This window comes from Ascaphus truei, chromosome 2 (assembly GCF_040206685.1).
Source record: "Ascaphus truei isolate aAscTru1 chromosome 2, aAscTru1.hap1, whole genome shotgun sequence".
Classification (NCBI taxonomy): domain Eukaryota; kingdom Metazoa; phylum Chordata; class Amphibia; order Anura; family Ascaphidae; genus Ascaphus; species Ascaphus truei.
The window spans coordinates 466,063,341-466,091,046 of record NC_134484.1 but is presented as its reverse complement, the minus strand read 5'-3'; the positions used below and the strand labels follow the sequence as shown (position 1 = coordinate 466,091,046).

Genomic DNA, 27,706 nt, shown 5'->3' with positions numbered 1-27,706 from the left:
ACCCTGATATGTATTTTTCTGTTCTTGCAATGAGTGCCTACATGGACCACTGATAACACATTTTTTTGCATGGCTCTCTGCTCATCACCACACCAGCCTGTGCACACCACATCCAGATCACATCATGCAACAAAGGCTAAAGCAGAAGGACCTGCTGGTGAAAGTCCAGGAGATGGCAGTGAAACCCCTTCTTCAGTACAAGGAGACTCAGCATCTCAGCCAGGAGGGGCTGTGAAGGGAAGAAAGGAGCAAATCACATTAGCTTTGTCTTGTTTCCTCTTGCAGCCCAGAGCTGGTTGGATCAGCCACCCAGAAATGTCTAGGAGCTGGCACTTAGGACCATCCCTCACCCAGTCTCAGTTTGTTCCTATCTCTGATCAGATGCTGATGTTTCCCCTGAACACTGGCTCCCCCCTCTATGCGGCAGGGATGTGCTAAGCTCTCCAACACAGACTGGGGGTGCAGCATACAGCTGGATGTTGGGGGGGGGGGGGGAGAAGAGATGATGCAGATGTGATCCCCAAGCACAAAAAAATCCTGGAGGGAGCAGCAGCAGCCAGCTCAGAGGTGCAACTGCAGCAGTAACACATCTGCATACTGAAGGCATCTTCATCACAACACAAGACAACAACCCAGAGGATTGGCATTTAAAGCTCTGATTTCATTCATTGCATGGACTGCTTAACAAAGACACAGGCGCTCATTCCAGGCTTTCCTTGCAGTGCTGGAGGATGGGTGCTTTTCCATCCACCCTTTTACATGATTAGATCTGACACCAGATTCCCACACGTTGCATGGATTGGCTTTGATTTTAAAAACTGTTCTTTTGTACAGGTGGTAGGTGGATTTTTTTTTTAATTCCTTTTTTACTTTAAGACCATTTGCCATTCGATTACTGGATTGTACATCAAAAGGCTGCTTGTGAATGGAGCTGTTATTGTAATGGTGGTGGGTGCACTCTAATCATATATATATATATCTATATACACACATCTATATTTCCCACCTGCTCTTGCAATCCAGAGAAATATCATTTTTTTGGATTTGTGTTCTTTTTTGTTAATGGCAATGAAGAAAACAAGGGCAGATCAATGATCAATAAAAGATCAATTTATTAAGGTGTGGGGACAGAATGAATTTCCTTCCCATTCCACTTATAGCCCTGATCACATGTTCCTGCTTCTTTATCTGCAGTCCAGATATCTGATTAGCACAGGGAGATCACCCAGCTCAGCCTCCCTTGCAGTCACAGCTCTCATGGACATACCTGCAGCTGATAAGCATCAAGCCTGCTTAAACAACTCCCCACACCTAACCGTCCCCGGAGATGACGATCAGCCTTGCAAATTAAACCCACAGGAGAAAATCAATTCATTGCATCAGTGTATTTATTCTATTCATTAATTTATTGGAAGCAACATATTTTATCTGCGCACTGGGAGCCAGGAGGGTGTCGGACAGCTGATGACAAGATAAAGGGGAATCTGGTTAGCACAGATTATTAACCACCCTCCCTGTGTTGTGTATCAGTGTCTCTCTGCTGTTGTGATTGAAGAGTAAAAGGCACAGGTCTGGAAGTGGAGAAGGCGGTGGGTGTCCTGCAATGCATGGAACAAAGAGCTGTCAGTCTCAGCCCTCAGCTTGCAATTAATTAACCACCAACAGATTGGCTATTTATTCATCTGATTGCTTGTTTCACAGCCTGTTTGGGATCCTTTCAGTTCCTGTATTGCTTGCTTCTGAATATCTCAGCTTGCCAGGATGGGGACTGTGCTCTCACTGTCTCCAGGCTCTAGGAAAACCAGCCTGTATGATGATGGCTCTGGCTCCCTGGCAGATTATAACAGTGTTAGTAAGGGCAGCGGGCAAAAGCCTGATAAGACCCTGAAGAGACACTCTATGTTCATTCCTGCCCTCACCTGGAAGAGGCTGGTGGCCTCCACCAAAAAGAAGACCTCCAGGAAGGGCACCACCAACAACAACTATCAGAAGGATGTTGCACACTTGAACCATGAGAATGTGAAGAAGTCCTTGTCCTGTGCCAACCTCGCCAACTATGATAGCCAACCTTTGGCACCTCTCAGCTCCAAGCAGATATCCTCCATCAAGAAGGTCTCCAACGCCCCCAGCGGAGGCTCCCCAAAAAGGGTCATTGTTCAAGCATCCACCAGCGAGCTGCTAAAAAGCTTGGGGGAGTTCCTTTGCAGGAGGTGCTACCGGCTGAAGCATTTGTCCCCAACAGACCCCATCCTCTGGCTGCGTAGTGTCGACCGTTCTTTGCTCCTCCAGGGGTGGCAAGACCAGGCCTTCGTCACCCCAGCCAACGTGGTCTTCGTCTACCTGCTGTGCAGGGATGTCATTGATGGGGACTCTGTGGCCACTGAGCATGACTTGCAAGCCACTCTCCTGACTTGCCTTTACCTGTCCTACTCTTACATGGGCAACGAGATCTCCTACCCTCTTAAGCCCTTCCTGGTGGAAGCAGGCAAGGATGCCTTTTGGGACCGTTGTCTTTGCATCATTGATGCCATGAGTGCCAAGATGCTCAGAATCAACGCTGACCCACACTACTTCACCCAAGTCTTCGCTGACCTAAAAAACGAGGGCAACCGAGATGAGTTCTCCAGGGTCCTGGACCGGTGACTGTCACAGGAGAGAGCGGGGCCCAAACCTATCACAGCACTTGAAGGCCAGCTCTGAATTACCAACAATCCCTGGCCAACCATGATCCAGTAGCCAAAAAAAAAGGACAACTAAAAAAAAAAATACAAATGGGACCATGTTACAACCTTGTGTGCATTGTCTACGTTGGAAAGTGATGGGGACCCAAGGCATCTTGGCCACCATTCAACATGCATCTTGGGTCGTTTTAGGCCGACAAGTGCCTGACGGTCCTCCCCACGTCTCCCACTAGCATCCTCTGCGTGTTGCAGGTTTTCTTTTCCTGCGCTACGTGTGGGGGCTGCCGAAACGCATTCCAAAGCAATCCTAAAACCTTGAGCGCAGTATTTCTATACAAATGTACAATCTGGAATCAAAATGCTAGGTTTCAGCTTCTATTTATCTTGTGTTGTGCAGAGAAGTCCTACATTTGCCCTGCTGAGACCCCCTTTTTGCGGCCAGAGATGCCGCGACGCGCTATGGGTGCCTCTGGCATTTATGGGGTGAAACCAGCTGATGCCTAGAATCTAGTTTCCACTGTTAGCCTAGAGATGGAAGCTGGCGTGTGACAATGTGTTCTCCTGCTATAGTTCCCACGGTCCTTTTCCTTTCTGTGTTGTGATAAATATGAATGCTACAATATGTGACGGATCAGACTTTGCTTAATATTAACATTTTACCGGCTCTAATATCCCCTCCCCTATTTTTAATTTATTTTTTTGTATTGCAGAATTAGTTTTTTTATTTATACGTGCTGAGGCTCCAGACATGGGGTGTTACAAGAGTACAGTGTATACGCCTCTCCTCACTTTTTATTACCATGAATTCATTCCTTTTTATAGCCATCTTCATGGCCCGACTTGTTCAACCCACAATCAGCCATTCCATCTAGATCATCTAGCATTGCTACCACGTGATATTCAGCCACATGGGCGAAGGGCCTTTCTTTCACTGCTACCACGAGGACTTGTTCCCTGTCTTTATGAACTGGCAGTCACCCTCGTGTTTGTATTAAGGCACTCCGTTTATTTATTGTACTTATTTATAATCCATTGCGTCGCAATCATTGTTTCCGTGAAACTGTACCAGTCCTGTTTGCCTCTGGTTACTCAAGAAGGTCATTTCTGGTTCAGCGAAGAAGCTTTGGGATGTCTTTGGTTGGCTTTATTTTCTGGTTTCGGAGAGACATATTGGGGTACCATACTTGCTTATGATGTGCAGAGTGGGGGGGGGGGGGGGGGGGCTGGTGTGTGTTTTGCTAATCGATTTATGGGATGTATTTAATAATTCCTCCATGCCAGAGGAGGAAGCCAAACATTGCAGGGGCAGTGAGGGAGTGCAGGGGGCAGTGAGGGGGGGCAGAGGGCAGTGAGGGGGGGCGGGGGACCTGGTCAGGATTATTTCTCTTGCGTTGTGTTGCGTTGACGGTGAGTTTGTGTTTGGTCTGCGTCTCTTGCAATTTGCAGATCTGGGTCTCTTCTCTAGCACAGTGAGCAGTGGGGTAATGCACAGTTAACAATACACCAGCTTCCATCCAAGTGGCTGGCGGTCGATGCATCCTTGGCTACGAATTACCCTGTTCCACACTCTATTATGATGTGTGAAATTGGGCAGAAGCGTGTAACATAGACACAAGTTGTTTCCAGTAACTGTATCGCAGTGTTTACATGTGCTGAAACATGTACCTATGTAAATGAGATGCAAAGTATTCATGAAAATGCTGGACGTGAGCTGTTTACTTTACAAAAAAACAGAGTCTCTTAAGGAAAAAGGAAATACATTGGACAAAAAAGCTAAAGAGATTGTGTGTGTGTATGTGTGTTTGTGTATGTATGTATGTATGTATGTGTGTATGTATGCATTACACACTGGTATATTAATCACCAATGCAGCTCCCATTTAGTAGATTCATGAGATCCTATAGACCGTTCAGTATACACACACACGTATATATTCTGTATGTACATGCAATCCTTCACGCAGCAGTGTCTCCGTGTGCAGTGATCCCAAGTAATCTGTTTGTCTTCAGTGACAGCATCTGTGCTGATCTAGAATGTAGCCGGGTGCTAAATCTGCCTCGTGGGCGTCTTGTCTCCTGTTAGAGGTGACCTACATCTGTCCCCGAGCCTGTGCATGCGCCTCCTGTCCCAGAGGTTCGGGAGACTGCGGAGACCCGGCCCAATGAAAAGCGGGCGTTGAACAAATTGCACACCCACCCCAGATTTTAGGGGGTTAACAAACACGGGAGATGCTTTTATATGACCTACAAATAGTGCTGGGTATTTATCCCCGAATCCTGGCCTTGCCGAGTGAATTCACCATGGATGGACTAGACTAGGGGTTGCCAACTCCAGGGCCCACCAAACTGGTCAGGTTTTCAGGATACCTCCTGCTTCAGCACAGGTGGCTGTCGTTGACTGCACCACCTGTGCTGAAGCAGGGATATCCTGAAAATCTGACCTGTTGGTGGCCCTTGAGGACTGGAGTTGGCCAGTCAAAGATTGAGCCACCTGTGCTGAAGCAGGGATCTCCTAAACCCCTGACCTCTTGGTGGCCCTTGAGGACGGGAGTTGGCCGCCCCTGGGCTAGAACACTTTCAGAGAATGATCTCTTGAATTTCAATTTGTGCTATTGTTTATTTGTAAAAGGCCTCGGAATCTACAATGGGGGCGGGGACAGACCGTGCCAGTGTTACACCGGGACCCTGGCACTGCCGGGGCGTCCTGCAGCCATCACAGAGCAGGTTACAGCATCAATATACACTGCGACCCCCACACCCTCCCCCCCCCCCCCCCTTCTCGGCAGAGACTGGGTTACCTTGTACAATGCAGAGGCAGTGCATGCTGGTTAATAATAACCCTTTAACTGCCGGCTATGCATTGCGCTGTAACGCGGTGCAGGCCACGGAAACAAAAGGTTTAAAGATGCAGCGAACTGTAATCTGCGGGCCCCTCTGTCACAGCAGGGGGTGAAGGGGCCCTTCTCCCCGCATGTTAATCTTCTATTTATTTATTTAAACATTTCTTTTTTAAATCTGCGTATCTTTTTAATTTGGACCCAAAGTAATCTCCGTCCTTCTCGCTTAGTGACCGTAGCAGACCTCAAAGACCCTTTTCTGAGCAGATTAAGATGACCGTTTCCCCTGCCCCCCCCCCCCCCTCTCCCTCTGATAAGATCCTTTTGTAGTCTTCACGGAAAAACATCTCTGTGCTGGCTGGCGGAGGGGAGAAAGTGCCACTAATCGGGAGCTGCCATGTAAACGCCGTACTGCAGGCTTCGGGCCTTTTTTCATTTAAAATAATAATACAAATGAAATCCGCTAGGATAATAAATGGTTATTCTGCTGTATAGGGCAGCGCGCGGAGATCCTTTTTCCGTATGGCTTCTATTCGGGGTGAGCGCAGCTTTACGGGCGGACTATACAATGCCTTACGCAGGAAGCGGGCCGCTTGGATCTGTGGTGTCATTGATGAGACCCGGTGGAAATGCATTGGGACTTATTAATCTGGCCTCTCTTGGAGACGGCCCTGGTCTCCCCCTCCCCCTCCCGCTGCGGTGTCAAATATGTGCGGACGGACAGGACAGGCTCGTGCTGTTCCAATATTTGACATTTTTAGTGCAGTCTCTTCCAGTGTCTTAGATCAGGGGGGCTCAACTCCAGTCCTCAAGCACCCCCTCCCCCCCCCAATAAACAGGTCAGGTTTTCAGGATATCCCAGCTTCAGCACCAGTGGATCAATCAGAGGCTCAGTCAAAGACTGAGCCTCTGATTGAGCCACCTCTGCTGAAGCAGGGACTGATTGATCCGCATGTGCTGAAGCAGGGACTGAGCCACCTGTGCTGGAGCAGGGACTGATTGAGCCACCTCTGCAGAAGCTGGGATATCCTGAAAACCTGACCTGTTGGTGGCCCTTGAGGACTGGAGTTGGCCACCCCTGCTTTATGGTCTGTAAGTCCGTTAGAGGCAGCTGTAAGGGTGGTGGCATCATTGGTTAAACCGATGAGTTCAGCTCATACAGAACCCATAACCTCAAAGAACCCATATCTGTGGACCCCAAAAAATGGCATTGTATTGGAATAGCATGGACTATTGATGCTAAATATTACCGCAGTTGACTAAATCTCTGAGATTTGGAAAGTGTGTAGGTGACCTGATCATGTATTTTCATGTCTCCCTCTTTCTTCACCCTCTGGGCACCTCCATTCATTCCTAAATCAAGGCGACATGGCTGTAAATTCAGCCACATTTTGCTCTCCCGACCTGCTTGAATTGGGCCATTCCCTATGGATTTGGCACAGACCTGCTAAACCCTGGGATAATTGGCATCCCTCATAGGGATCCCACACTGCCTGCCCCGCTCATGGCTGGGGTAGTTGCTCTCTTCCCCTTCTGTAGGCTATGGGATGGATGGAGAGAAGTGGAAGGGACTGGGTTATGCAAAGTGTCACGTCCATCAACGCTCCCACACCCATCGCACACGCAGGAGACCAGAGACATCGGGCACCCTACAACTGTGCTGGCGGTGAGAGTTCTCAGATGTGTGAGTGTCAGCCCATCCCTCTCTCCACTACACTGCCACTTTTGATGGGTGCCACTGACCTGTTTACCCCTCCCCTGCTAGAGCCTGCTTACCCTCCCCTTTTTTTTAACATTTAAATGTCCCTTCCATTGTCGAACAGAAAGGGAAGGATTTCTCAATGGGGGAGAATCACAAAGTCACGATACAGGGTTATCGCAAGGCAACCCCACATTAACTGCCAATTCAAGTCAATGGCAGCCAATAGGGGCTCACGGTGCGATTTGCAAACCATCCCGGAGCTTGGGGAATCCTGGAGCATGTTGGATATGCAAAGAAGCTGTTGTATTTTATGGGAGAAGTTTCCCTTATTTGCATCTCCTCCTGCTAAAAATAATAAAAATACATAAAAAGACACTTTCTCTGCCCAAGGTGGAAATGCTGTATTGTAAATATGTTACTGTGGTGGTGTTTATTTCTCTCTGATATATACTTCTGTTTCAGTGTGTGTGGTGCATGCAAGAATTTGGTGTTATCATTTCCCTCCCCCCCACCCTCACTTTGTAAATTATTTAATTTATAAGGGGAATAAAATCACAATTTCTTCTATTGTTTTCACCATGCGGATCGCAGAAGACCAGTATTTGTATGGACAGTGTTAACTTTATTTTTTTGGGAGGGTTCAAAGGACTTTTTCTACGTATTGACATTGGAATTTCGTGGCCTGATGTGTAGGCCTCAAGATGGCCGCTGGACTGCTTGGAGACTTTGTAGGCCTCCCTCTCTGCTTTCCTGCACAGCTTTGGGATGGGACAACGGGATTTTTGCTGCTCTTCATTTTTGAAAACTGACTGGTCTTGCCTCTAATCGACTGACTAGGTCATACTTGGGAGTATGGTGTTTAGATGGCAATGTGGCAAGCGCCTTAGCTGCCTAAAATGTCCGTCAGTGGGTCATATCAGGAAGAGATGGGAATATTGCACAATATGGCCGCCTTCAGAACAAACCTGTGTCAGTGTATAGTTTTATTTGTGTCTGTAACTGAATGATGACAACGGAGGGTGGGGGAACGATGGCATATTTAAGTATTCGTAGAAAAGATGTTTGTTTCCCCCCCCCCCCCCTGGTTTTTGGCTGATCTGATTCTGCCGATGGTGGGGGTTGGTGGGTAGCAGCTATGTTACTGTTGGCAGAGGTGAGCTCTGCTTGAGGCCCGGAGGAGACAATAGGACGATGACAGTGGCACTTTTGAGTAAAATAAAATATGTCAAACTTGCAGAATTGTTCTTGGTTTTTCTACTATTCTATTTCTCTTCCAGATTGCAGGAACCCGAGGCTGGGAATGCAGCTGCTGCACTTAATGTTGCGGTATGTGCAGTCTCATAGAAGTAAGATAGTCATTTATATAGAGTAGGTACTTGGAACCCGTTTGTATGGTCTCTTCTTTTATTAGAGAAGATGGAAGACATCCTTAAAGACTCATTTTATATTTGGCCTTTAAAATGCTTAAACCCGCCTAGTATATGTCCCAGGGCTCTCCACTCCCCCTGGCCTTGGAGGAGCAGCGCTGATGCCCTCAGGGTGACCTGGATGTTGTTGTGAGGTCAGGGGGAAGTCCCATAATGGAGCATGGCGTTCCTGTGATGTAGTGGCACAATCTACACTTGTTGGCCAGTGGAGAGGGAATGAATGGAGATGGGTGGTCAAAAAATGTCATGTGTAACCCTGTATTGAGAAAGCAATGGGCAGAGAGGTGCACTGCGTAGCTGGTAACTTTATTAGTAAAAAAAAACCCACAGGGGTATTTAATACATATCAGAACCAAATGTAGGCAAAGGCACTAAACACAATAAGGATGAGGCAATGGGTGGAGATGGGTGGTCAAAAATGTAACGTGTAACCCTGTATTCTCTATAGCAGTTTTCCCAACAGGGGGGTCACAAACCCCTAGGGGTTTGTGAAGTGCAAGGGGTTCACCCCAAATAATATGTAATGGCAGATCCCAGGCTCTATAATGGGTTCTTGAGTCCCGTGTGGGGACTGCGCACTTAGTAAGGCCGGAACTTGCACCTTAAGTGTGGGTGGTATAGCTGTCAATTGCTGCAGGAGCTTCCAAAGTCCCTGCCCACAATGCTTTGCATCCACAGCAGCAATGAATTGTGGGGTGGTACTTTGGAAGCATCGGCTGTCATTGACAGTTATACCCCCCCATGCTGCCTGTACACACGAGGTACAGTTTGGGGCCTTAAGCCATGTCCATGGGGAGCGCAACGTGATAAAAATGCTGTGCCTCTATGAGGTAGGCCATAGGGTGTGCGCAGGCGCTCGCGATCCACGAGCAGACAAATTTGTATCTCTCACGTGACGGCCGGGTCACGTGAGTGGTTCACCCAATGAGGGCGGACCAGCTCTGTGATGTCACGGCCGCGCCTCCGAAACCCCTCCCCATCCCCTAAGACACAAATCGCTCCATCTACAGGCGCGCAGTCGCCATAGACGCGGCCTTATTAAACGTGGGTTTCCACCGCAAGCTCAGGACACTGAGATCGGTCACACCGTTTTATTAGCGAGAGTCTGAGGAGTGCGCAATCAGATTTATGAGGAGTCAATGTAAAAAAGGTTTGGGATTCGGTAACCACTGCCCTGTAGGAACACTTCAAATCAATTATTAGGTAAAGAAGGGTGGGCGGCCCTGTGGTCCTTTCTTCCATGTAGTAACAAAGAAGGGAGAGGGAGTATTGGGGTTTACTCCATAGTCGGCAAAGAAGGGTAGGCCCAATAAAAGGTATCATGCCACCTGCTCCCTAACCCATAGATGCGCCAACTGGGGGGCGTGAGGTTTTCCTGGGGCGGCGCAGGTGGTTGCAGAGGTCCCGCGCTCTTCCCCAAGGCATTAAAACTAAATGCCGGGGGACCGCGTGAGGCCTCTGGAACCTAAACTTACCTTGCTTCAGCCGGCGTCTGGAAGCGTCTCCATGGCAACGCGGCGTCAAATGCCGCTGCGGGTCACGTGATGTGACGTCACATGACCCCGCACGTCATTAGACGCCACACAGAGCGAAGGGGGGGACGGGGGACGCGAGCACCGGTGGACAAGAGGCAAGGGGGCGCAGGGGCAAAAGTTTGCGCCCCCCTGACTTAACCCATTATTGAGATGTGATGATAGGAACCGGTGCTTCAGAGGTTAATTGCATCCTTATGTAATAAGCACTCCGCAGGGGGACTCCGTATGAATGATGTATCTTATCAGCATCCCATGATAAGGGACGTACCTAGTGCCAACCAATGGTCTACGCACATATCTAAAAGTACAATATATGTCCCCTTTTAAGCTGACATAAAGCATGAACGAAGGATCAAGCTGGACTAACTCAGTGAATTCCATGACTCCTCTTCGTTCGTGACGTCCATGCTGCGGGTTACGGGGGGCGTGCTGATTCTGCCCACAGGATAAGCAAACAGAAAAATGGGAACGGCAGAGCACGGCCAAAAAGTACAGGAGGAGGCTCACATGGAAAAATAGAAAATATTTATTCATTAATGGATCATAGCGGACCCCTTAGCAACGCACCTACGCGTTTCTGGCAACACGCCCTTTATCAAGGTGTTGATAAAAGGCGTGTTGCCCGAAACGCGTGGGCGCATTGCTGCTATCTAAGGGGTCCGCTATGATCCATTAATGAATACATATTTTCTATTTTTCTATGTGAGCCTCCTCCCGTACTTTTTGGCTGTGCTCTGCCGTTCCCATTTTTCCATTATTGAGATGAAGCTTTTTTCAGGGACCCATCTTTGGGTTTTCGATATATATTTGTCCCGGTAAGGCTGCAGTATATTGAGATTCATTACTAATCCCTCTGGAGTCTGCTTCTCCCATACTAGCACAAACCTTTCCTCCTTACTCCCTAAAACAGCAGGGATAGAAAGGATGGGTTAGTCTTGTTTTGTATTTTTTTTGTTTTTTTGCTGTTGCAGAAGAAACTGAAGTCCCAAGGATTATGGATCGTGATGCACTTTTAGAAGTGTGGTGTCATGAATAACACCCCCAAATTTAAAGATTGCTTCCTTGTAAGTGCAAATAAATGCACAAGTACATGTTGTGTAATACGTTGAGCCCATATTATAAAAACCAAATCAAGTATACCGTGCCTTTAACCCCTTCCTTGCAAGGAGGGGCTGCGTTGCAGTGTCTAGGAAGAATGATCCCGCTAGGGCGGAATAAGTTGGGTCCCTCCATCTTTATGGGAGTTTTCAATGAAAAGACCTTAAAATTCAGTGACCAAGTCCGGAGCATGAGGTGGGGTGGAGAGGTTTCCTTCACTGCCATGAGCTGATGTATGAGGGGTATTTATAACATTATTCCCATTCTAATTGACGTTAAGCCTTTGAGTGCGGGGGCTGACCCTCACGATCACATGATCGCTCCGTCCCCGTAGGGGAATCTTCCAGTTGACCTTCTGGGCTCCACAAAAGCTAGCCATTGGTTTGATGTAGTCACGTAGTCACTGGGCCCCTGAGTGCCAGAGCATGACTTGGCAGCTATGTTCTTTGGCACCCAAAGTGTTGGCGTGATTGTGACTTTCTGACCTTACTGACTATGGCCTCCTCTTCGACCCCCAGACTGCAGTCCCATTCATTTGAATGAAGGTCCTCTTCTCCTCCCCAGCCAGTACTCCTGTTTCCGGGATCCCTTTGCATCATTTCTGTACATCATGAGCTATATTTGCTGAGCCGGGCTAACCATTGAAGGATCCTTAAGGCCATTCACTCACTATGGCTTAGCGCCATTTAGTTAGTCTGGGCCCATGCCCTTAGGCTGGGGTTTGCCTGTAGGGTTTCCGACCACAAGCTGGAATCAAGGGCTTGAGAAGGGCTGGTGGATGCTCAGTAGCACTCCTCTGTGACACTTATATGCTTATATATATGTTGTGGTTAATTTGGGGGTTTAATATGAGCTTGCAGGTGTCCTGTATGTTTTAGGATTCTCAATAAATACAGCATGCAATTTTGAAGCAAAACGGTGACCGAGAGAAGCAGATTAATCTTGCGTCTCTTTGCGTCAATGTACTTTGCTCCCGTGTTCCTCATTATGGGATTTTAAGGAGTCAATAAGGGGAGTCACTCGGCGCACATACACCCAACTTCTGTGCAGCGCTATGTACATTAATGGCGCCATATAAATAAAGACATACATGCACACACACATACACACATATACATACTAGAATAAACTGCACCAAATTGTCTGTTTTCTATTTTTCCGGATTATTTGCACACACACGAATCTGCCGGATCTGATAAGAAATCTCCCCCACAAGCCTGTATGTGTTGAAGTCCTACAAGGCGAGTATCCTAAGCATACTTATTAGTGTTAAAGAAACATTGTTTTCCTAATCTGTCGTGTCCAAGTTTCAGCGTTTTTGTGTCTTTGTTTTGATGCATCCACCCTCCCCCCGCCCCACTGATTTACACTTCGTACTTTCTAGGTGGAAAGAAGAAGACCTGTGTGCCCATTGAAAATAACCTTTTATTCACTGCTACGCGTCTATTTATAAATCCTCTGATCTAGAAGAAGGCATGGAAACCACAGTGTTACATACGTCAGTTCTGCTGTACAGGGAAGAAACATCCTTCCTGGCTTCAGTAAATGGTAATCTGATCTCTCCCTGGATCAGTAATATGCTTCAGTGCAGGTGACATGGACACTGCAATACTCCGAGATCTGGTACCATCACATTCTCTGATCCGGCTTCAATAAGAACAATTTGTATCTACAAGGAAACTAGACCAGTTGGTAATGTTCTAGGTTCTTCTTGTTGTCCCCAGTCGGAACTCTGGCTTATTTTTAGATCCTCTTGCTCTAAACCCAGTTCCCTCCCCCCCACCCCCCCCCCCACCAAAGATCATAAAATTTGGTCACCAGGACAACGCACTTGTTTTTCCAAATTTGTGATGGATATTGCAAGAAAAATATGCATTTTTTTTTAGTTTGCTATATTTTGGAACCGTTAGCAAAAAAATGGCTAGATGCCTTTGAGAAGAGATGGGGACCTTAGTTGGTTCCTCTATAGTGCATTTTGCTAAATGCTACTTCAAAAATAGTGTGTGTGTTTGTGTGTGTGTGAGATCACAAAGTAATCAATGTACCAGCACGACATGGGGGGTGAAACAAAACAAGAGGCCTTATTGATCCATCAGGTGAATAAATCCCGATGTTTCGGTCCCCCGGGGCGACCTTCCTCAGGGGGAACACAATATGCCAAGGGCCACACTATGTATAACATAAACCCGGTATGAAAAAGATCAGGGGGAGGGGTGGTGCTAGTGAAAAGGATAAACACACAATACAGCCATCTTTTTACTGCCATTCACTAGTCGTTGCCTAGCAACATCCCCCCCCCCTGTTCTGTTCTTTTTCGCTCCTTTTATTGTTATAAATAGTGCAGCTTTTGGCATATTGTGTTACCCCTGAGGAAGGTCGCCCCAGGGGACCGAAACGTCAGGATTTGTTTACCTGATGGTTCGATGAATCCCCCCCATGTCCTGCTGGTACTTTGATCACTTTGCGATCTCACCCCTCTATTATTACCCCAATTCTACCGTGCACCACCCACCTCTCTGCTGAGCGTTTCTTACCTAGTGTGTGCGGCCATTTCTTGAGATATATACATATATATATATATTTCTCCCAATCATAAGTCGCGGCTTCGTCGCCTTTTAAGCTATCATTATCTTTGATGGTCGTCTTCACCGTATCACAATTACGAGATGTCGTTGCCGATCGGCGTGCGCAGCTCTGCTCATGCAATTCTCGCATCTTGAGATTGCTCCATTTCTTGCCATTTTCTTTAATAACTACTTTGCCGAATCTGATCTTTTTCTTCTTCTGTTTTTTTTTTTTTTGCTAGTGATTTTTCATTTTTTTTTTCTTCTGCTCTTTAAACTTCAATCTTCACAAGTTCTTTTTCGTGATTGCTTGTTAAACCGTTCCCGTGCATTTCGAGAACGCTTAAGGGATTTTGCAGCTCTAGTGGAAAATCTCTGCTGTTCACGAGGATTTATTTTTTTATAATTAAAAAGAACAAAAAAAAAACCCCCAATCGTTTTCCGTCTTTGCGTTCACATTCATCCTTTCTTCCTATCTGCTTGGTCTTTCTGCTGGGCGCCCATCTTTGTATTGAAATGTCCCATAACTATCTTGAGGTGACAGTTTCCATTATTGTTAAGTTGGTTGATTTCATGGTAGAAGTCTTCTGCTTCACTGTCTGCGTGACTGGATGTTGGGGCATACACTTGGATTATTTGAAGCCTGGATGTCTTTTTCAACGGAATGACTCTTTTCCGATCGGCTTTCATACCACACTATCCTGTTTCTCCATCTCTTGTTAACGATGGAGCCTGCTCCACTGATTCTTCCATTATCTGTACCTCTGTAATATAATTTGGTGTCCACTTTTGAGCTCAACGAGGGCTTCATCTTTTCTTCCTACTTCCCTAAGGCCAACAATATCCTGTTTATCTTTTCAAGTTCGTCGCCCAGTTCTTGCAGTGCTGCTTCACTGGAGAGAGTCCGCCAGGTATAGGTAGCCTGAGAGAGGACCATTGCTTTTTTGGCTGTTCCTAACTTGGTGTTTAGGCGTTACTAGCCATGCTGGCCTCATTTGCATGTTGGTAAGTACCGTTCCCTGTCCCAGGTATATTGTTCAAGCTTTCATGGTACGGTTAAACCAAGCAGCACAAGTGCCACTAGATATATTTTGACCACCTGTTTCTACCCTCCTCCCACTTTGAGGCAGTGAGATCAGGATTTGAGGGATTGATATATATATATATATATATATATATATAGTGAATAAATGAGAACAAGGCACTCCGTCAGGTAGATATATAGGATTTGCACCCACCTATAAGTCAAATAGGCTATACGATACCGTGTGAGCGAATATCAGAGGCAGCACTCCAGAAGGTAGTCAAAAAAAATTGTATTTAGTGTGACATATAAACCAACGTTTCGGTCCTCCACACGGGACCTTTCTCAAGGTGATGAAAGTCTTTCATCACCTTGAGAAAGGTCCCGTGTGGAGGACCGATATTCGCTCACACGGTATCGTATAGCCTATATATATATATATATAATTTTGCACATTGCAGCCCATGGTAGGAGCTTCTCCCCGCTCTGGTTAGCTAGGTGTGGGCAGTATTTTACCGCATACTATCATTAAACACCTGAGGGAGGAGGGCAGTGGCGGAATTAAAATGTTGCACCCATAGGCACTTAACCCAGGCTGCTCTCCTCCTGCAGCGTCGCGGCGTCAAATGACGCCGCAATGTAATGTGACACCACGTTTCCATGACAGTGCATCGCCATGTGATGTTGTCATGGAAATGCGTCAACATGTGGCGTCGCAGCATCATTTGACACCGCGATGCTACAGAAGGAGGAGGGCGGCGCGAAGGAGAAGGTAGGAGATGCTGCCATCGGTGGGGAAGAGAGCGGGGCCTCTGTATGCCGCCCCCAACATTTTGCCGGCTCGGGCATAATGGAAAATCCTCAACTGGAGGGGGAAGAAGCTACAATCCACGGCAGCATCATCTCTGCACTGAGAAGAGAGGGAGAGCTGGGTCCTGGCGTGTCCAGAGGTTGGTGGCAACCCCCTGGGGAAAGTAAACAGCACTGTATGGTGCTCTAGCACAGACCTGACCATTTGTTGGGTAATTTACATATTAGGACATAATTCCATATCCTTGAAGTGTCCCACGTTTTAAATGAACCCTCTATTCATGTCACACCATTTCCATTGCATCAATAAGCTGGAAGAGCAACATCTCTTGATTGATGAATACTCACACTTGCTTGTGTCCAGTCTCATACATTGAATCGGATTTCTATGGTGTAAAAGGAGCAAATCACTCACTGTTTGTAGGGTCTACTTCTGTGGGTCTTTTCTTCCATGGATGTGTGCTGCCTGTTCTCCAGAATATTCACAGGTTCGACAGGGAGAGATGGAGCATGCTCCATCTCTCCCTGTCGAACCACCTGGGGAAGCCACTGAAGGCCCCATGTGGTACAGTGGCCACCTGTTGCCCATCAAGTGTGCGTGTGTCATTATTAGTCAGAGAGATCGAGGACAGAGAGAGAGAGAGCGAGGACAGAGAGAGAGAGAGCGAGGACAGAGAGAGAGAGAGCGAGGACAGAGAGAGAGAGAGCGAGGACAGAGAGAGAGCGAGGACAGAGAGAGAGAGAGCGAGGACAGAGAGAGAGAGAGCGAGGACAGAGAGAGAGCTAGGACAGAGAGAGAGAGAGAGGTAGGATAGAGAGAGAGCGAGGAGAGAGAGAGAGCGAGGACAGAGAGAGCGAGAAGACAGAGAGAGCGAGAGGACAGAGAGAGCGAGAGGACACAGAAAGAGAGAGGACAGAGAGAGAGAGAGAGAGGACAGAGAGAGAGGACAGAGAGTGAGGACAGAGAGAGAGAGAGAGAGAGAGAGAGAGAGAGAGGACAGAGAGAGAGAGAGAGAGGACAGACAGAGAGAGAGAGAGAGAGAGGACAGACAGAGAGAGAGAGAGAGAGAGAGAGAGAGAGAGGACAGACAGAGAGAGAGAGGGAGGACAGACAGAGAGAGAGAGAGAGGACAGACAGAGAGAGAGGACAGAGAGAGAGAGAGAGAGTGAGGACAGAGAGAGGGAGTGAGGACAGAGAGAGAGGAGAAAGAGAGAGAGAGAGAGAGTGAGAACAGAGAGAGAGAGAGGACACAGAGAGAGAAAACACACACAAGGAATCAGCAGCACACACCAAGCTTGAGAAAGGACCATGTGAGGTCCTAAACATTGCCCAATTTTTTCATGGATTGACATGGGGTATAAATAAATGTCACTTTTATTTATTTATTATTTATTTAACAAATATTTTACCAGGAAGTAATACATTGAGAGTTACCTCTCGTTTTCAAGTATGTCCTGGGCACAGAGTTAAGACAAATAATACATGGTTACAAATACAGTTACATAAATGAACAGGGTATACATTATATACAAGACATTGCATGCACAGTTACAGATAATATATATTATGGGCGTATGAAACAGTTACAGACCAGATTAAAATGTGAGACAGCCTTAGATTTGTAAGAACTTAAACTGGTGCTGGATGTGAGAGTCTCTGGTAGGTTGTTCCAGTTTTGGGGTGCCCGGTAAGAGAAGGAGGAACGGCCGGATACTTTGTTGAGCCTTGGGACCATGAACAGTCCTTTGGAGTCAGATCTCAGATGATACTTTTTGCATCATAGTGGTGAGTTCTGTGGATTCCTTGTTCTCTATATTTCCAGGACTGGCCGGTGATCCTGTCCTGTCTGCACCCCATCTCAAGATAAGTCGAATTTTTTTCTCTATCTCTCAACTGCGTGCACTTGGCACCTGTCATTTCTAATATATATATATATATATATATATATATATATATATATATATATATATATTATATATATATATGAAACTCCAAAGAAAGCCTGCAACAGACCCAAAAATGAGTAGTACTTAAATGAGCTATATAAAGCTACCACAATCACAGCTGCTGATGGTGCTGGGGATAATGTATCAATGGGAACACTAGGAAGAAAAAAGTATCCCACCAAAAGCACTAAAGTATCAAATTTATTGTCAAAACGTCACAATGTCTACATACGCCGTGTGTTTGCAGAGGTTTAACATTAATTACACTTCTTGAGGAGCCATACATTTTACTTATGGGAGTTACTCAGGACTGTTTTACTCTTTGTGATGTCTTTGGTCGGATACTTTTTTTCTTCCTAGTGTTTATATATATATATATATATATATATTTTTTTTTTGATTTTATATATATATATACACGAGAAAAGGGAGAAATAACCTTGCATCTACTCCATAGTAAATTATAATGTATCCCCTACATTAATACATCTATATATACATTATTGTCATTTTATAACATCATAACCTGACCACGAGCAAATCTTTGTCCCTCTTCTATTTTTCGATTGTTGATGCAACTGCGCATGCGCCAGATCCAATATGGCGCCGTAAAGGCACAGCACATTAGATATGCGTGCCATTGTGATACGCGGAAGTGCTGCTGTGTAATTATGTTTGCGATCAATACCCAGCGGTCTCCCTGCTCTTTTTGGCGCAAAAACATGCTTTTAAACAGTGTTCTGTGTTAGCTCCCTCACCACTCCAAGTTTAAATCCCTTGACGAAACGCGTAGGAGTGGGGGTGCTAGGCAGGACGTCTGGAATCATCAACCACGTAACTATGCTACCCAACATTGTAGGGATCATTTTTTCTGGACACTAAAATAGTCTCTTTTTGCTGGCTACACACAGGCTGTTCATACTGCACTATGCTTGAGATACAACAAAAGACAGATAAAGTGCGCAAATTAATAATTCTATTGAGTAAACCCTTAACCACCGTGTGTTAAATAAAACAAAATACAACCTCTATTTCGATAGGTGACCTGCAGCTATATGATCAGGGGTAAACCCCTAGGCAACTGAAACACAAAAAAGACAGAAGCGCAAACGCACATAGTGAAGTTTGTAAAAATGGGTGGATATATTTTTAGGGTATAATATCTGCGTACATCAGGTTAGTGGGTATAAAGCATTTCATGTACAATACATGAGTTTACCAACGCCGCACTGCCGCCTGCAGACTTTAGGAATTCTCTCTCACAGCATCCAGGACACACTGTCTCGGTTATAGTAGGAAACCTCCTCTGTGGTGTTGTGTCTCGGTCAGTCTCCTTCCCCGATCGCTGCCGTTATAGCTGCTCCTACTCGGGTCTGTTTCCAGCTACCACTGCATCCCAGCTCACTTCGGCAGTAGGTCACGTGTCCCGCGGGGTTTTCGACCGGCCGCAAAGGGAGGTGATGCCGTAAAGCACGATCTTAGCTTTACTACAGTTTGCCGAATGCAGTTTTTTTGTGAGAAATCAGTCCAATGCAGGAAAAATCACACAGAGTGTGGGGATACAGTCCTAGGACTTATTAAAATCTTTATCCAACGCGTTTCGAAGCATAAGCTTCTTCTTCAGGGATAAATTGAACTGAATTAAGAGCATATTTATACCCATAGTCCGCTACTGATTGGTCACAATCAGAGGTGTCTACACCAATCTGATCCTCACTTTGCACCATCCCACAAGTGTGGGTATTTGAAGTAATGACTTCTTAAAATGCTCTGGAGGGTTGACCTGTTCAGTGCTGGTCTAGGTGTATAATAAAATCACATTACATTTATTAATACATATTAGCAACTTAAAAAACACTTAAATAAAATGCCAGTGATTAAGAGTATTTCAAAGGCTCTGAAATAAAACAAACAAGTGTTAATTACACGTATAAAAAATGATATTACTTATTATTTGCTATGAATGGGTATCACCGATGTTGTTCAAATTATATATATAAATAAAACCAAGCACTCAGTTACTCTGAGACATCTATACCTGTACGGGGCTTGTTTGTACCTATTATTCAGTAAAGACACCAAAGGTCTATATTTTCGTTTAGACCTTTAGGACCTAAAGATTTCAATTGGTGGATTCAATAAGTTTCTTGGATTGATATATCTTTTATTCTGTCTCCACCACGTCTGTTTTGGGGGATGGTTTTAATCCCTTTGAAAGTCAGGGTTGTGGGGTCTTTATTATGATGGGTTGCGAAGTGACGGCTTACACTATGAGTCTGTAGTGCATGTTTGATATTTCTCACGTGCTCTTGTATACGTGTTTTCAGACATCGTTTTGTGCGGCCTACATATTGCAGGCCGCAGGGGCATTCTAGTAAGTACACTACGAATCTTGTATTGCAATTGATAAATTCAGTAATGTTGTATACTTTATTATCTATATTTGATCTAAATGTTTTGCGTTCAGTATGTGAGAGTTTACATATACAGCATCTTCCACAGGGAAAGTTCCCTACTAAATTGTTACTCAACCAGGATTGGGCACCTCTATTTGTTACAGTTTTCCCAATATCACTCGGCACTAATGTGTCTTTTAAACTACGAGCCTTCCTGTATATAAACTTGGGAGATGTGTTTATGTGTCCACTTAGGATGGGGTCTGTAGAGATAATACCCCAGTGTTTTTTTATGACTCCTTCTATTTGTCTATGCATAGAGTTATAGTTTGTAATGAATGGAACTTCTATTCGGTCCTCATCCGCAACTAAAGAGTTTTTCTTTTTTTGTATTAACAGTTTATTTCGATCTATTTTTCTAACCTTATCTAATTCAAGTCTGAGTTGTTTATAATTATATCCTCTTTCTAAAAATCTTAAGAACAAAAGTTGGGCCTGTAATTCAAAATCTGCCTCATTGCTGCAGTTTCTCTTTATTCTCATGAACTGACCTCCAGGTATGTTGCTAATCCAAGTTTTTTTATGGTTGCTGGAGGCCAGTAAGAGATTATTCGTGTCTACCTTTTTAAAGAAGGTTTTGGTTGTTACCCCTTCTGCCACTGAGGCTGTTAAATCCAGATCTAGATAGCTGACATTCTCTGCGTGTGTTACATGGGTGAATACCAGGTTATGGTCATTGTGATTGATGTAGTTCATAAATCCATCTACTGATTCTTCGTCACCCTCCCACACACAGAGAATGTCATCTATATAGCGACGCCATATCACTATATTTTTCAGGAATGGATTTTCCTTCCAGATGAAAATTTCCTCCCAGTTCCCCATATACAGGTTTGCGAAGCTGGGGGCAAATCGTGTGCCCATTGCAGTTCCGCAAACCTGCAAGAAGAACTGGGAAAGAAAAAGAAAATAGTTGTGGCTAAGCACATATTTTATGGCTTCTAATATAAACCATCTGTTTAGATCTGTGATGTTTGATTCTCGTCTCAGGTAATCCTCCACTGCCGCAATGCCCTTAATATGTGGAATGCTGGTGTACAATGCTTGGACGTCACACGTCAGCCATCTATACGAGCTTTTCCATTCGAATTTTGCAAAGAGATTTAGTACCGCAGAGGAGTCCTTTAGATATGAAGGTAACTCCCCTACGATTCTTTGCAGGAAGTAATCCACATACTGGGATAGGTTTGCTGTCAGTGAGGATATACCTGAGACTATTGGTCTCCCTGGTGGATTTATAAGAGACTTGTGCAGCTTTGGTAAGTGGTAGAACACCGGTATTTTTGGTGACTTATAAGGGATAACCAACCAATCACAGCTCACATATCAGATAAGTACAAACAGTATGCTTCGTAATGCACTGGTTATTCCTAAAAGCTGCTCTGGATGTGAAGAGGGTTGATTGATATATATATATATATATATATATTTATATGTTTGTACTTATCTGATATGTGAGCTGTGATTGGTTGGTTATCCCCAAAACATGGCTGCTCAGTCCTAAGGAACAGGTTGCATATTTGTATGTAATGTAAAAACCTGAAGCTGGAGAGGAAATTGTTGGGAGCGAGTTCTTGAACTGGTCAGTTATCCAGCCCCTCTCGCACAGAGGCCCCTCGTGCACTGGGGGGTATTATATTTGGAATTCATGTCAAGAAGTTTTGCATGTTATAGTCATGCGTGTAGAGGAAAATTTTAATTTCATGGTCGAAATAAGAGAGCATTATCTTCAAAATCCTATATATATATATATATAGGAACCATGTTAAAAATGGTTATTGAGGCAAAAAGTGACACACTGTGCTCATTTGCATGTCATTTCCCAGAATCCCTTGCTGCAGTGGAAGTGCTGTATGCTGGGTGATGATGGGGAAAGGCGGGGTTGCAGACCTGCCTAAGACATGCAGATGAGCATACAGTTATATTTGCATCTTTGCTTTCCTGTGGAGGGTTTTTGTCACTTTTTTTACTCACCATAACTTAACTCAGTATTATGGTTTAGCCTATCCCATAGCCTCTCTTGCATTCCCAGTAAAATCAACCCCACACTGATGAGACCCATCAAGGTCGAAACGGCTGTCTGTGGGTGGTTTTCTGGGTATGCACCTTAATCCTGGCTGTGCTCAAAGCTGTGACCATGCAGCAAGCTTAAGCCTATAGGGAACCATGTTAAAAATGGTTATTGAGGCAAAAAGTGACACTGTGTGCTCATTTGCATGTCATTTCCCAGAATCCCTTGCTGCAGTGGAAGTGCTGTATGCTGGGTGATAATGGGGAAAGGCGGGGTTGCAGACCTGCCTAAGACATGCAGATGAGCATACAGTTATATTTGCACATATATATATATATATATACATGCAAATGAGCATACAGTAATATTTCCATTTGCTATATGCTTTGCTGTGGAGGGTTTTGTCACTTTTTTTTTACCCTCCATAACTTAACTACACACACACACACACACACACACCCACACACACCCCCACACACACACCCACACACACACCCACACACACACCCACACACACACCCACCCAAACCCCCACACAAACCCACACCCCCCCTCCCCCTTACCTTCTGTTCAATGATAACCCAGAGACTTTTTTTAATTGAGTTTTTTAGGTTTTTATTTATATGTTTAATTGTCTTACCTTCTCTGGCAGCACCTTCCCCTGCATAATCCCAGCAAGGTGACTCCACGACGTCAAATGGTGTTGTTTTGCCATGACAACGTGACGCTCATGGTGACGTCCCGTTGTCATGGCAACACAATGCCATTTGACGTCGTGGTTGCCATCTTGATGGGACCAGGCAGGGGGAGATGCCGCCGGATGATGCTGGAGAAGATAAGAGCCGAGGCCCCACACTAAACATCCCAGCATGCCCTGCAGTAACCCGGAGATTATAAATCTCAACCCATAACCAGGAGATAAGTAGCCAAAAGCTGTCGTTTCCGGGTCAAACCCGGAGTGGTTGCAACCCTGTATATGGCAGGCAGCACGTGCATGCTGACCCCTAGCAAGTTCCTCTCCAATGGACATGTGACTATGATAAGCCAGCAGAGAGGCTGGTGTAGAACGAGGGACTTAGAGGGAGAGGAGTTGTTAAAAGGGGGCAGCCATGACAGAGGCAGATTGGTGTTCCCGGACTTCCCATACTGTGTAGGCCTGAATACCCAGGATTGGGGGGCCTCTTAGTTTGACAATAGCACACACACACCGCGCAGCGCTGATGTGAACTGTAATGTGAATGTAATGTGATTAGTACGTGGCGATCCTGTTTCTAAGGATCACGAGTTTCCTCTTAACCGTTTAATATATATATAGCTATATAAACCAGATGTATAACAAAGTGTTGTGTTCATGTGTTTTCTTCATGCACGTGGTATTTATCAGAGGCATAGGGACTCAGGCCCCCACCTCAGCACCAGGCATATAGTCTGAGGTACAGGAAAATAAAGGGGGTATACACGTGTGTGTGTGTGTGTGTGTGCGTGTGTGTCATGCACATTTTAAGTTATGGTGGGTGAAAAATGCGACAAGAAACCTCCACCGTATAGCATATAGCAAATAAAAAGATCACTTGTGAACACATTCACATGTCTGAGACACTGTATGCTGGAGATAATGGTGAAAGTCAGGGTTGCAGATATGCCTAAGACATGTGAATGTGCTCACAAGTGATCTTTTTATGGACCTCATGGATTGAGGGTAGTAACATATTTCTGGTACTTTTGGGTACTCTACAGCTATTGGGCACCCCAGGTCTGATCTCAGCAGCACCTCCAAATGTAACAGACTGTGTCCCACCCCCCTCCTCAATCGCAGCATGGGGACCCTGTGGGGAAATCTACGTGCATTACCAGGTGTGGTGCAATACCTGTCAAGCTCCGGAACTGCCTGTGAGAATACCGTGTCGGAGCTGACGGCTGCTGCAGGGAGATCCCTGAAGGAGGTTTACACTTCCCACCAAGCGGCTTGCCGGAGACTGGTGAACATCATACGGGGAGGATTTCCTAAGAGACGTGCAACCCGTTGCTGAGCTGTATACAGAGGACCAGAGGACGATCCAGATACACATCAGCCTGCACATAGCTGTTTCCTGCGAGTGGTAACATGTCCCTAACATGTCATGCTGAATTATGCTTTTATTGATGTACGTGCAATAATCACCAATTTACCCTATAAAATTTATTTTTAATACTACACCATGAGGTTTTTTTGCGCTGTTTTCTTTTTCTTTTTTCTGTATTAGCTGGATATCTGAGCCATCCCTTAAGAGCAGCAGCACAAAACCTCCCTATACCAAGGTTGTATTTATCTTGATCACAATATCACTTAATCCTTATATACCATTTATGAGCGCAATATTTGTTTGTTCCACAAGCTCACAGGAGGCCTGAGCCTCCTCTGATGGGAACCTGGGGTGTATCCTGGAACGATCTTCACAATTACAGCGCCTCCACCTGTGTAGGATTCTAGCGTGTAGAATGACCCCTGACACAGGACCCACATAGAGTAACCACATACATCAGTGTATATGTTAAACAGTTTACTATATGCAGATGATAACTCAGGACACATAACCATAACATCAATACATCACAATAGTGTCACCCCTGTAACACTGGCCTCACTGGGCCGTAAACCCACACCATCCATCAAGAGTCCCCCTCCCACCCAAGTGTGGGACAGCGCTGCCCACTAAGATGGGATGAGAGTTGGTGCACTTGGTGTATGATGCAGGTACCTGCCGGGTGTGTCCACACCCTGGCGCGCAGATGCGTTGGACTTGAGATCCCTTGCCCCAGAAGGATGATCCCACGTCGCGGTCCGCCTCTACGGTGGATGGCTCCCGCCTGGAGGGATCCACCTTTGAAATGTCTCTGCCTCTGACACTGCAGAGGATGATTCACCTTTACCAAAAGCCAGGATATACCGCTTCCTGGCTGTGGCCCTCACTATGCTAGTTGTACAGAACCGTGTCCCTATCCGAAGGGCAGTCCCTGTAGCAACCACAAGCTGAGGGGAGTCGGGGCTTAATTGGGGCCAAAGGGGGATCTCCGGCCTAGTGCAGGAGCCACTTGCCCCCTGCACATGCACACCCTACCCTGTCTGTGTTCCAGCTCCGACTGACTCTTCCTTCCCCAGTGCGAGAAATGTATCTCTCTCTGCAGGTGAATCTGGCTCTTCCATTGGCTTCCTGGCATCAGGTGTTATCTCTGCCTTTAAGCATCCTGGGACTTGTAGTCCCTTGCAGACCTCTTTCGCATTGGGGTTGCGTGCGCGATCTGCACTGCGCATGCGCGAGTCTCCCAGCACCTGCCCACCCATGTAATGGCCGCCGCATCGCCCTAACTGCGCATGCGCCAACTGTGGCTGGCCCTGGGCTACGGAGCGCCTCTTCTCCCTCACAGTAATGGCCACCGCGGGTCCTCTGGTACTCCCTGCACATGCGCAATCCCACGCCAACCCTAACATGGCCGCTGTGTCGCTTCTGTGCGAGCCTCCGCGCCTACGCTCGCACCACCATGATAGCGGCACTCACCGGAGAGACCAACCGGGAGCCCCCGGTGACGCACTCGCCTCTGCACTAGCCCCCACCAGGGCGAGGGTAAGGAAGGGGGACCGGAATGACCGGGGAGCCAGACGGGACCTGGCTACACCTTTTTCACCCACCATAACTTAAATAATGTGATGGTAAATCCTTGAAAATTGCAAAGCGAGAACAACCAACCTCACACTGATGATACATATTAAGGTTGAAACATGTCTGTGAGTGGTTTGTCTGGCTTTGCATCTGATTCCCAAGCTGTGATAACAGCGAGCATTAGCTTATAAGGGTTCCATGTAAAAATGGATTTCAGGCAAAAGGTGTCATGGTGTGCTCATTTGCATGTCATTTCCCAGAATCCCTTGCTGCAGTGGAAGCACTGAATGCTAGGTGATAATGGTGAAGGGTAGGGTTGCAGACCTGTCTAAGACACGTGAATGTGCTCAGAAGTGATCTTTTTATTTGATATATATATACAGTATATATATATTTGGTATGTAATATAAAAACATGAGACCAGCGTTGAAATGAACCTGGGTTTATTGCAGAGCGCTGCGTTGCAGGCCCCCGGCGGCAGTGATGGCGTTGTTAAGCTGTGCATTCCCCCCCCCCCAGCCTGGACACTCGTTCTGCGTTAGAATCCCAGACACAAAGCGATATGGGAGCTGTGCTGAGCCCGGCTTCTATTAAACAAGATGCCTCTTGTATCAGCCGGTGCCAGGCGATTCCACACCAGCTCTGCTTCTTCTGCGTGACAGTCCGCCAGGCTCTCGGGAGGAGTATACAAGGGATTCCACACCAGCTCTGCTGCTTCTGCGTGACAGCCCGCCGGGCTCTCAGGAGGAGTATACAGGGGACTCCACACCAGCTCTGCTTCTTCTGCGTGACAGCCCGCCGGGCTCTCAGGAGGAGTATACAGGGGATTCCACACCAGCTCTGCTTCTTCTGCGTGACAGCCCGCCAGGCTCTCGGGAGGAGTATACAAGGGATTCCACACCAGCTCTGCTTCTTCTGCGTGACAGCCCGCCGGGCTCTCAGGAGGAGTATACAGGGGACTCCACACCAGCTCTGCTTCTTCTGCGTGACAGCCCGCCGGGCTCTCAGGAGGAGTATACAGGGGACTCCACACCAGCTCTGCTTCTTCTGCGTGACAGCCCGCCGGGCTCTCAGGAGGAGTATACAGGGGACTCCACACCAGCTCTGCTTCTTCTGCGTGACAGCCCGCCGGGCTCTCAGGAGGAGTATACAGGGGACTCCACACCAGCTCTGCTTCTTCTGCGTGACAGCCCGCCGGGCTCTCAGGAGGAGTATACAGGGGACTCCACACCAGCTCTGCTTCTTCTGCGTGACAGTCCGCCAGGCTCTCAGGAGGAGTATACAGGGGTGGCCAACTCCAGTCCTCAAGGGCCACCAACAGGTCAAGTTTTCAGTATATCCCTGCTTCAGCATAGATGGCTCAGTCAAAGACTGGCCAACACCAGTCATCAAGTTAAAGACTGAACCACTGATTGAGCCACCTGTGCTGAAGCAGGGATATCCCTAATACCTAACCTGTTGGTGGCCCTTGAGGACTGGAGTTGTCCAGTCTTTGACTGAGCCAGATTGAGCCACATGTGCTGAAGCAGGGATATCCTGAAAAACCTGTTGATGGCCCTTGAGGACTGGAGTTGGCCAGTCTTTGACTGAACCACTGATTGAGCCACCTGTGCTGAAGCAGGGAATATCCTGACAACCTGACATGTTTGTGGCCCTTGGGGACTGGGGGTTGGGCCGCCCCTGACCCAGGGCATCTGCACATCACTGGCGTAAGCGGCATTTTTACATAATAGCGACACAATCACTTGGGGGCAAAGATACCAACGTAAAAGTGGGGCAATTGTAGCGCACAAAAACTGCCCCACGTATCACATAATTGTTGCGGGGGAGGGGGGGGGGTGGGAAGAGAATCTGTTGGATTTCTTTGCTCTGGTGTAGTTCTTCCCCTGATACATACGCCCCGTTATGTAATGTGTGCCGCTTGCAGGTACGCGGTGTATACCGCGCAGCTCGGGAGAGCACTCGGTTACTATGGAG

General features: G+C 46.5%; 1 protein-coding gene across 1 annotated transcript; it reads left to right on the top strand.

The window, feature by feature from the left end:
* The first annotated feature begins 228 nt into the window (after positions 1–228).
* LOC142487958 (cyclin-dependent kinase 5 activator 1-like) lies at positions 229–8,452 on the top strand. Its single transcript, XM_075588143.1, has one exon. The coding sequence runs from the start codon at positions 1,762–1,764 to the stop codon at positions 2,641–2,643; it is 882 nt and encodes a 293-aa protein (XP_075444258.1). The 5' UTR covers positions 229–1,761; the 3' UTR covers positions 2,644–8,452.
* Positions 8,453–27,706: the final 19,254 nt, after the last annotated feature.